This window comes from Coffea eugenioides, chromosome 11, assembly GCF_003713205.1.
Source record: "Coffea eugenioides isolate CCC68of chromosome 11, Ceug_1.0, whole genome shotgun sequence".
Classification (NCBI taxonomy): Eukaryota; Viridiplantae; Streptophyta; class Magnoliopsida; order Gentianales; family Rubiaceae; genus Coffea; species Coffea eugenioides.
Genome location: NC_040045.1, coordinates 34,760,147 through 34,771,539, shown reverse-complemented (window position 1 = coordinate 34,771,539; position 11,393 = coordinate 34,760,147). Strand labels below are relative to the sequence as shown.

General features: G+C 35.2%; 1 protein-coding gene across 1 annotated transcript; it reads left to right on the top strand.

The window, feature by feature from the left end:
- Window positions 1-2,027: 2,027 nt before the first annotated feature.
- Window positions 2,028-5,778, top strand: LOC113752382 (MDIS1-interacting receptor like kinase 2-like). Its single transcript, XM_027296496.1, has 4 exons — window positions 2,028-2,304; window positions 4,031-5,032; window positions 5,130-5,403; window positions 5,520-5,778. Exons 1-4 carry the CDS (start codon window positions 2,028-2,030, stop codon window positions 5,536-5,538), a joined length of 1,572 nt encoding a protein of 523 aa, XP_027152297.1. The 3' UTR covers window positions 5,539-5,778.
- The last annotated feature ends 5,615 nt before the right edge of the window (window positions 5,779-11,393 follow it).

Below are 11,393 nucleotides of genomic sequence, written 5' to 3'. Positions count from 1 at the left end.
CCCTCCCCCCTACCAGCCAACCCAACCCTCCCCTCTCTCCATTTTCTTAACAACCAAGCAATGCAAAGAATTTCGTATTTCAGATCTGTGTTAACTTTGTGAATGTATTGCTTCCATTATACATTAAACTATTTTATATGTTTTCTTCTTAAAATTTGAACTTAAAACTTTCGCATTTCGTGGGCAACAGGCCTTCCAATATGTTGCAAGTTTAGCTTGTTTCTTTAGGTACTTAAAAAATAAGGTTAGCACCTAAAGAAACAAGAAAACGAGAAAGGAAAATGTTAGCGAATGTCTTTAACAATTAACATAACAATCATGTGGATATAAAAAAGAACTCTTGCAGATAAACATATATGTGTAAAATCCTAATTAGGAGGTGTAAGTGAGTGTTATTACATGAAAATTTTCTTCTTCAATCTATATGACGCACCGCTAAATTTAGTTCTTTGTGGGGTTCGAATGGTGAAATCTAATGTTTGTCTTTCGAATTGCTTTATGATTGACTACTCCCATAAGTCTAATGTTTGTCTTTTCGAATAGCTTTACAATTGGCTACTCCCATAATTTTTAATCCTGAAACATTAATTTAAAATATTAAAAATTGAGAAAGCCATGATCCCTTGGATGCAATAGAGCTATTATAATCTTAAATTTATGGAGACATGGAAAAGCTAATTAATCTATCCGAGAAAACCACTCATTATTGAATTCAACTTTTTGTGTAGTTCTATGGATTGAAGCTAGTCCGCTTGTAACGTGAAAATTAATATAACAAAAAACCAGTTAAAGAAGAAAAACAAAGTATAAACAATCAAAATAATTGAAGGGTAGCAAATTAACCTTTCAAAGAAGAACACCCAACTGTCGTTTTTAAAAATGAATTCCCTGAATCCCTTCAACTTGTCGTTTTGCATAGATTCCACGCATTAGTGGTACACTAACTACTGCAGGCCTCAGGGTCCAACATAGTTAGAGACGCAGCATCCCATTGCCCAGTGGATAGTACTAATATTTCAAGTGGAAATTACTGAATTGTCCATATTAACTAATAGTATTGTTTTAGGACATTACTAAATGGATGATCATACGCCAATATATTGCCCATTGTGTTAGCATAAGTATTTTAATTTGCATGATCAGTGTTTGTATATGAATAAAACATGACGGAATAAACATATTAGGCAAATCAAAAAAACGTAAGAAACATCCTTGGGTTTATATAATAATATAATACAGATTATCGTTAACTTTTTGATGTTGTTGTGCGTCCTTGGGTTTATATAATAACTTATTAATGTCGTATTATAATATATATATATATATATATATGTGTGTGTGTGTTGCTTTTATTTTGATCAATAGATCAATATGGATAAATATCAAATATATGTTTTTGATAGAAAAAAGCATGTAATACTAAAGAATTGAGGAGTTAATATAAAGAGTGGACAGTACAAAATGTGGGGGAGAATCCCCACAGATGATAGAATCATCAATTGAACTAGCATACTTTACCATCTCAAGGTTTTATAGACCTGAAGGCAGACAATACTTGAAGTTAAACAGACAAACATAGAAGTTCTGATACGGATACAAACTAAATTCTATTTCGGAAACATTAGCAAAAAATTAGCTTTCGGCAATTCCTGACCTCCCTTGCATTTTTTGAAAAATATAGAACTATAACATAATTTGCTCATCCAATAGGTTCATCGTCATTAAGGAAGCAGGTGAAAAGTGTTAATTCCTTCTCCAAGAGTCATCTTTTTCTGTAGATTCAGTAGGAAAAATTAGCGGTGGAAGATAAAAATGGTCAATCTCATGGAAGCTTTCATTGCTTTAAATTTCTTGGCCCATTGGAATAGACATCTTACGTGTTTCAATCTCAAAATTAAATGAAAACAAAGAAAGTGGGGACAGAGCAAGAAGACCTCTGAAGTCTTCCATGTACAGATCGGATAAATACTAGCTTCATTTGTGGTACAGAGTAACAAGGTTAGCCAACTTGAAACTTGAAAGCAATCATGGGTTCTTTCAAAATAATCTCCATATTCGTTCTGGTCGTCATATTTTTCCCATCTTTTCACCCCAAATGTGGAGCTTCAGCTTCTGCTGAAGAGGCTGCTGCTCTTTTGAAATGGAAAGCCAGTTTTCAGAACCAGAACAACAGCTTCCTAACCTCATGGAACCTTCAATCAGGCAATGCCAAGAATTCTTCTATACTTCCTTGCACTTGGGCTGGTATTTCCTGCATTGATGGAAGTGTCAACAGGTTGAACCTTTCAGATTGGAGCATTGAAGGTAGCCTCTTTGATTTCCCATTCTCATCCCTCCCAAATCTTGAATATCTTGATCTCAGCCAGAATCAGATCATAGGCAGTATACCTAAACAAATAGGTAACCTGTCGAAGCTCAGTTATCTTAATTTCTATGCTAATGAATTGTCACAAGAAATCCCGCCTGAAATTTGCAACTTGAGAAACTTGACTCATTTAGGTTTTGGAAGTAATCAACTTTCAGGTCCCATTCCCGTGGCGATGGGGAATCTAATCTCACTTCAGTTTCTTTACCTGTATCAAAATAATCTCACTGGTGCAATTCCAAAGTCACTAGGCAATTTGACCAATTTGATTATCCTGTATCTCTATGAAAATCAACTTTCAGGCTCAATTTTCAAAGAAGTGGGTGATCTGAAATTCCTTACCGATATGGAATTAGGTGAGAACCAACTTAATGGTTCAATTCCTATTTCAATTGGTAACTTGAGTAACTTAAAAACACTATATCTCCAAAACAATCAATTTTCTGGTTCAATTCCGGTCACTTTTGGTAATCTCAATAGGCTGGTGAATCTAAGCCTTTACCAAAATCACCTATCTGGTCTCATTCCTCCAGTGATAGGGAATTTGAGCTCACTTCAATTTCTTTACTTGTATCAAAACAATCTCACTAGTGCAATTCCAAAGTCACTAGATAATTTGACCAATTTGATTGAACTGGATCTCTCTGACAATCAACTTAATGGTTCAATTCCTGTTTCAATTGGCAACTTGAGTATCTTGGAAGTACTGTATCTCGATACCAATCAATTTTCTGGTCCCATTCCGGTCACTTTTGGTAATCTCAATAGGCTGGTGACTCTAAGCCTTTACCAAAATCAGCTTTTTGGTCCCATTCCTCCAGTGATAGGGAATTTGAGCTCACTTCAATTTCTTTACTTGTATCAAAACAATCTCACTGGTGCAATCCCAAAGTCACTAGGCAATTTGACCAATTTGATTAAACTGGGTCTCTCTGACAATCAACTTAATGGTTCCATTCCACAAGAGCTTGGAAACCTGAATAAGTTGGTTGATTTGGAATTGTTTAGAAATCAGTTGTCCGGTCCATTGCCAGAACTATTATGTCAAAGTGGAATTCTCCAAAACATTTCTGTACGCGAGAACATGCTTACCGGTCCAATCCCTAAAAGCTTGCAAAACTGCTCAAGCTTAGTTAGGGCCCATTTCAACGGTAACCGTTTTCAAGGAAACTTATCAGAAATGTTTGGAATCTATCCAGTCCTGGATTTCATAGATCTCAGCAATAACAAATTCTATGGGAAACTCTCCAGCAACTGGGGTAAATGCAAAATGCTGAAAACCCTTATAGTTGCAAAAAACAAAATCACGGGTGGTATACCTCCAGAAATTGGAAATTTGACTCAACTACATACACTTAATCTTTCTTCGAATTATTTAATCAGGGGAGATACCAAGGGAAGTTGGGAATTTAGCTTCTATGCTTAAACTAGATTTACATGACAACCAGCTTACTGGTGGTATACCTCTAGACTTGGGAGTGTTAATGGAATTTCTAGACCTGTCCGCAAATTCCTTGAATGGAACTTTTCCCGAACTTCTGGGAGATTTGAAACACTTGTTTCACATGAACTTGAGCAATAACGTTTTAAGTCAAAAGATTCCATTGCAGATTGGGAAGTTAACCCAACTTTCTGAACTGGATTTGAGTCAAAATTTATTCACAGGAGAGATACCATCTGAGTTTCAAAATTTGCAGAGTTTGGGGACATTGGATCTCTCCCAGAATAACCTCTCTGGTTTGATCCCAAAGGCTTTGGCAGAATTGCCAGGTTTATTGCACATCAATCTTTCTTTTAATAATTTGGAGGGCCCAATTCCGAGTGGTAGAGCATTTGTGAATCTAACGTTAGAAGAAGTAAAGGGAAATAAAGGTTTGTGTGGCAATATTACAGGGTTACGAGCCTGTGAAAGTTCTCGGTTGATTAAAAAGCATGTCAAGGATAAAAGCAAGGAACTTGTTCTCATAATTGTATTGCCTCTTCTGGGATCATTCACACTTCTTGGTGCATTGTTCGGTGTTCTCAAATTGCATGATCGGAGAAAACGAAATTCAAGAGAGGTAGATACGGAGGTGAATAAGGGCGGTTTATTTGCCATATGTGCTTATGATGGCAAAGCATTGTATAAAGAAATCGTGAGGTCTACAGAAGAGTTCAGTGAAACATTTTGCATTGGGAAAGGAGGTTGTGGAAGTGTTTACAAAGCACAGCTTCCATCAGGCGAGGTAGTAGCTGTAAAGAGACTTCACAACGTGCCTAATGTGGCAAAGGATAGAAGTTTCTTGAATGAGATCAGGGCCTTGACAGAAATCAAGCATCGGAACATTGTGAAACTCTTTGGCTTCTGCTCAAATGCTCAGCATTCAATTTTGGTTTATGAGTACCTCGAAAGGGGGAGCTTGGCCAAAATCTTGAGCATAGAAGAAGAAGCTAAGGAACTAGACTTGCAAAAGAGGCTGAATATCATCAAAGGCGTCGCTCATGCTTTATCTTACATGCATCATGATTGTTCACCACCAATTGTACACCGAGACATATCAAGCAACAACATTTTGCTTGATCCAGAATGCGAGGCTCATGTTTCAGATTTTGGCACTTCCAAATTTCTGAAAGTAGACTCCTCTAATTGGAGTTCTCTTGCAGGCACATATGGATATGTTGCACCAGGTAATAAAGATTTTTTTTCCTGTCATTAATTTGTGAACTAGTAAATTCAAGTATGATTATATATCAAGAAAACTCATTTTCCAACTTTCTCTTGCAGAATTTGCCTGCACAATGAAAGTTAACGAAAAGTGTGACGTTTATAGCTTTGGGGTGATAACAATGGAAGTAATAAAAGGAAAGCATCCTGGTGACTTGATTGCTCATCTAATGTTTTCAAAGCCTGAAGAGATAGAACTGAGAGACTTGCTAGACCAAAGACTTCTCTATCCCAATCAAGAAACTGAAAAGATTCTGATATCCATTCTCAAACTAGCAAGAGAATGTATACGTGTTGATCCTCAATGCAGGCCGACAATGCTCTTTATTTCCAGGTTGACATCCTGATCCTATATGTAGGCCATATGAATCTCTTGTCCATTTCTTTTCTTGTTAAATTATTAGTTCCATCAGATATGTTGAACTTGGATGGTGATTTTGGTTTTTGCAGGTATCTTGCCTCCTATTAAATTAAATGCAGACTGCAGTGCCTCATTTCCCTTCCCCTTACGTAGCGCTATCATGCATCAGCAGAAGATGATACGATGCAGGGTATGTATTCTGTGTAAATATAAACTCTCCCTAGCCAATAGAGTTTGTAGAATTGATATCAAAACTAGTATAGGGGGAAAATCGGAAGTTTGGAAATATGTATGGTAAATTTGTCCTGGAAGTAATAATTCTATGGCATTTAGTTTCAGTCTTAATAGTCTTAGTAAAAGGTTAACATAACGCTTACAGGATGCAATAGTTCACCATCCTAGAGATGGGTTTTTCCCTTCCAATTTTTACGTGGCCTAATTGAGCCCTCCCCATTCCCCAGCAAATACAAAAGTTTTAGGGCGTAACTTACAGTTGTTTGTGTTTGAATATATAAAACAAAATAAGAAAATATTTAAGGAAACAAAGAGTCTTATGCATGACAAACGATCATAATTAAAGTTGAACCGAGTAAAGTTTTTGGTCTCGACCCAAGAAGTCGGCTTTGCCAATACAATATTATAGACCTTGATATTATGCAGAATCAGGCATGGGCTGGTATATTCGAACTGGCGGCCAACTGTCAGTGGATAAATAGGTTGCCAAAGGCATAAAACTTGGAGCACGTTTGAAAAAATTGAAATATGAAAACTGAAACATAAAATATAAATCACATTAAGTGATAAACTATTTTATTTTTTGAAGTAAGTTTTGTTTAGAAAATTTAAGGATTAATTTTTCCTACACTGACAGTGTATACACTTTCAGCGTTGGATGAATGACAACTATACAAAATTTAAATTTGAAATTCAACTTTTGCATACATGTCATGAATCAAACGGTGGTAGTGTATACACTGTCAGTGTATATAAGATTTACTCAAAATTTAATATCGCTTAATTAATTCAAATATTTAATTTTTGATTATCAAATGCTCGTCAACATGTTAAGATCTAAACCCATTAATCAACATTATGTATTACATTGGTTTCCTTTTTCTTTCTTTTTTTTTTCTTTTGCATCAATTTTGTGTATTCAAATTAGATTTTATTGAGAAAGATTTGAATAGAGCATTTCAAAAAGCGATTTTTAATGAATCTCTACGGATGGAAATTCATTTCAGAAAAATAAATAAGGTGTTTGATAACCCTTTTGAATAGGCTTTGCTACAAGGTACATGTCAATTATTTGGTTACAGAAGTATTGCTATTTGTCTAAAACTCCCCAAAAAAAAGGAAGCCAAGTGAAGCTGGTTATGTGTTTAAATTCATGCCAACAATTTGGTCTATGCAGAAAACAGGAAAGAGTTCATGTTTCTTCATAATGTATTAATTGCAATGGTTTTCAGCTGTATTCGGTAAACTTACAACTAAGTTTCCTTGAGATAATATGCAACTCACCTTAACTAAGTTGATAACATAAAATGTAATTGTGTAATGAAACAAAAATAACAGCCCCAAAATATATCAATAAACTAAACTTAAAATGGAAAGAGACAACATTCTTGTTGGAGAATGTATAGAAAGAAAATATATGTGAGAGAAGATCAACTTATATGGAGAAAAGCATAAATCAAATTTTAAGAGCTTTAAAGAGATAAATAAGACTGATGATAGAATGGAATATAACACCAACAGTTACGAGTTCTTATTTTTTGCCTTACAAGAAGAATTCAATTCTCACCTATTTCATTTTCCCTATTCGCTTCGCTCTTCCCATTCCCAAAAGTCAGAATTAGCTGAGACTTTGAAGTTCATTAAACTTTGACACTGAAATTTAAGGAAAAAAAAAACCACTGGAAATTGATTGGCTTAGCATAATCAAAAGTTAAAGATCGCAAAACTGGACTGAGGATTTCAAGATGAAACTTTTCATTTCTGAAACAAAGATTACTAAAAGTAATTGAAGTAGAAATATCAACCAATGCAATTAGTTGTACAATTGTACTCATTCATTACGTATATGATGATATGAACAAAGTTCATGTGCAATACAAACTTATACAATTCTACACTAAATTATGAAAGAAAAACTTTTGGGATTGATAATTACTTTATCATAATCTAATTACCAAAAAAAACGGTGATTTCTATAAGATATCGTTCCTTCATGTACTTTTCGGCCTTAGAATAAATATTTGCATTTGGTTAAGTGTAAATATAAACTCAAACTATCCTTTTCAAAGAAAATAGTGAACCAAACCAATTAAGCATAATTAGTGCGAAGCAAATATATGTGCAAAGGCTCTTGCTAGATTATGACTGACTTAAAGTGAATTTTTTTTTTTAATGTAATGCCTTCACAATTCAGTAGAATAATAGAGGAAGACTGCCAATGGAATACATTTTCCACGTTTTATAGTAAGCTTTTTCTGTTATGTGACCTAAGGCAAGGAAAGAACATGTGAGACCATTACCAAGTGAAAAATTAATAAAGAGCTGCAGTGCAGTTTACCTTAGTTTATATTCAATACAACTGACCGACCTTCGCAATTTGGCGACCAATTAGGAAATGCAAATTGACAGCGATTAATTCTTTACAATTATAAAACTTAAGTGTTTCAACCAAAGACCAAATTATATATAGGTGATGACCAACGCGATAAAATATAGTACAATATTGAAAAATTAGAGACGACATTGCTATATTTACCAAATTTTCAAAATTGTGTGTTGAATTATTTTGTATTTAAGTTCAAATGTTAAATCCAATTTTATCTTATTTTCTTTCATTATCAACGAGGACTATATGACAATCATGGTCGTTTGAAAAGAAAAAAGGCACTGTTGTTAAACATGGAAGAAAGAACAAAACTGAAGCTCTGATACAATTTCAAGAAATGGTAATTGTGAACTGCGAAATTATTTAGGTATATAACCGTACATATATGTGTGTTTGTCTATATAGGTTTGTAAGCACAAATTTTGTTGCCTAAAATAAAAGACAAGAAAACTTGTACAAATATCAAATTTATTAAATCAAATAATAAGCGGGTTACAATCTCTGAAAGTTCTTGAATCAAAGAAATTAATCCCCTGATTCTTTTCTTCGAATAGCTTCAATTGAAGGGCCGAAAAGACTTGTTCTCCAATCGAAAGGGTGTTTCCTACAATTTCGGCGTAGAAAACGATTGATTTGATGATGGCGTCAAACACTTGGAACTTCAAGTCTTCAACACCATAGCAGGAGGATTTGTTTGACTTGATTTGGATTTGGATTTGAGGAAGAAAGCTCTTAAGAGAATTTGACAGAGTTTCTCTGAATGTTAGGGATTTTTCTATATCTTTGCCTTGAGGGGAAGACCACTATTTATAGCCAAAATATGTAGGCTAAGTCTTCAAGAAAACCCTCAGAATCTTCCTGCATTTTGGGTAACTTTTACCCAAGAAACCATTGAACTTGGGCTTAAATAACGGGCCAACCCAAATAGTCCATGTGAATTAATAAAGCAATCAATTCACTCTAACTTAAATGGACATTATGGATTTAATTTATTTAATAGCCCATATAATATTGATCCAATTTGTCGGTCCAAAACATAATGGACTTCTATAATTTAATTTAATTTAATTTAATCAAGATCGATTTAATTTAAATAAATCTTGACTAAAATAAATTAAATAAATTTTCTTTGTCTACAAATGCCCCCACTTCAAGACTCAATTGGGACTTGCTTGTCAAGGATGTAATTGAGACTTGAAGTACTTGATTTTTTTTTTCAAGAGAAGCCAATTCCTTTGCCGATTTGGTGGGCAAGCAACAAGAGCCTGGGTTAATACATGTGATCGAAGATCATAAAAAAAAAGTCTACACCATTCACGGATTACATGTGGTCTACGGCAAAGTGTGATGCATAGGATTATTCCCCATGTCATTACAATGTAATTGTTGCAATTAGTCTCGAAACTCAATGGCTTGGCAATTGCCAAAGCCAATTGTATTGCTCGAATTGCTGCTCTGTTGGTCTTTGGAATTCCATTGGAGACTAGTCCAAGTGACTACCATTAACTTAAAGTTGCAATACATTAAAGACACCAAACATTAAAGCTCAAACGTTCCAATCGATTTTATTCCGACAAGAATGGTCCCATGTCCCTTGAAAACTTTGCTCCATAGACATTCTTCACCTGGAAGTTCCAATAGGCGCCATTAATTTAATTTCACTCTCAGCAACTTCAATGTAGCCTTATTTGCATTAGGAATCCTTCTATGACCATTGCACCGCCTAAACATTTAATAATCAAAGCATGGCTACCAATTTGTTCGGTGGAAACTTCCCATTCAATACTTATCATGAAACTTCCACTTTAGAGAGCCGAAACGTGGTGCAAAGATTAGGAAATGTCTTCACACTTCGGCACTCAAAATTACATGCGGCAGACTTGCTAAATCATATTGATAATTTCCAATTTGCATCTCAAGCTGCTGACTACCAAATCTTGTCCGTGGCACTTGGCAATATGGAATTTGCTAAGTTTCAACACTTCCTAAATCGCAAATGTATTCCCAAAACCAATGTTGGTAACTTCTGAATGCCGAATTTCGAGAGCTTCCCAAATTGACTTCCAGCTTTTGAAATTATTCTTGGGAACCAAATTCATGTGATTCCAACAGTTAAATGATAATCACTGAATTTAGTAGCTGCCCAAAACTTAAAACTTCCTAAACTGATTCATTTGAGCGCCTTGTAGAGCTCCACAAGACATTCTTTCTCTTTTCTTTTTTTTTCGTCTTGAAGCTGCGCAATTTGGAATTCCTTTGGCATTGCTTCTTTTGGAAATTGGATCCAAGTTGCTAAAATTCTCGTGGTGTGGCTTTGTACTCAAGTTGATTTGGGCATAGAATAATGATTCCCGTGGCTTCAACTTTTAAGGAATCATATGACCACTTCCCTTTTGACTTGCAATTGATTCCAAGAGAATTAGAAAGATACCACTTTCAATCATTTCCATATTCCATGATGCGGCAAACCATTAGACGTCCAATCCGAATGTTGCTAAACCGAATTGGTGGAATCACAATGTCTGTGGCTTCCATTCTTTAAAGAGTCACGGGGACGCTTTCCTTGCTGTTTGTTGTTCAAAAAGAATTAGAAGCATGCAGCTTTCAACCATTTCCATTTACTTTCCATGAGGCGTTAAACTGGTAGGTACCAAAATTGGGCATTTGCAATGAATTGATAATTGCCAAAACCAACTACCAAGCGGTGAAGAATTTAGGCAACTTCCTTGGACATTGGACTGCTCACATTCCTTATGACCTTTAATTGCTTCCAAGACCATGTGCCAATCAAAATTGGTCTACTGCCTAGACCGAACATTCAACCAAACACCATTATAGCAAACTAACAACTGCTAAAATCAACGTGTAAACAATTGGAAGCTATCAACTAGCCGGCTTTTGGAAACCAATTCCGTATACTCAATTCCTGCAATTTCCAAATGAACTTTGATTTCCCTTTTTTTATTATTGCATGGCTTGAGCTCTATAAAAGAAACCAATGGGATCCCTTACGGCTTCAAGTACAGCTAAACAATAAGATCCCTTACAGTTTGAGTTCTCTAATTGCTCCTTGCGGCTTCGAACACAGCTAAACAAATCGCAGCATCGTGGGGAGAGAACACACCAGAAAAAATTCTTGACACCACCGAGGTAATCATCGAGCCTCCTTTTAGTCTTGATTTCCAGCTTTTTTTTTTCTTTTTTGATTAACACTCGCACAATGTTTGCCAAATGGGCTATATATTTTTTTTTTACCACATAGTATCAAGGGATCTAAGATTTTCTTTTTAACTCGATAGACATATTGCATGTCACTGCTGCAAATTTGATTCTTGTGCACCTT

Bases quoted from the DNA above. Each gene is read 5' to 3' on its own strand.
- LOC113752382 (XM_027296496.1), top strand. From the start codon at position 2,028: ATGGGTTCTTTCAAAATAATCTCCATATTCGTTCTGGTCGTCATATTT. The intron at 2,305-4,030 runs GTAGCCTCTTTG...ATTTATTCACAG, and splicing joins TTCAGATTGGAGCATTGAAG to GAGAGATACCATCTGAGTTT. The intron at 5,033-5,129 runs GTAATAAAGATT...TTTCTCTTGCAG, and splicing joins ATATGGATATGTTGCACCAG to AATTTGCCTGCACAATGAAA.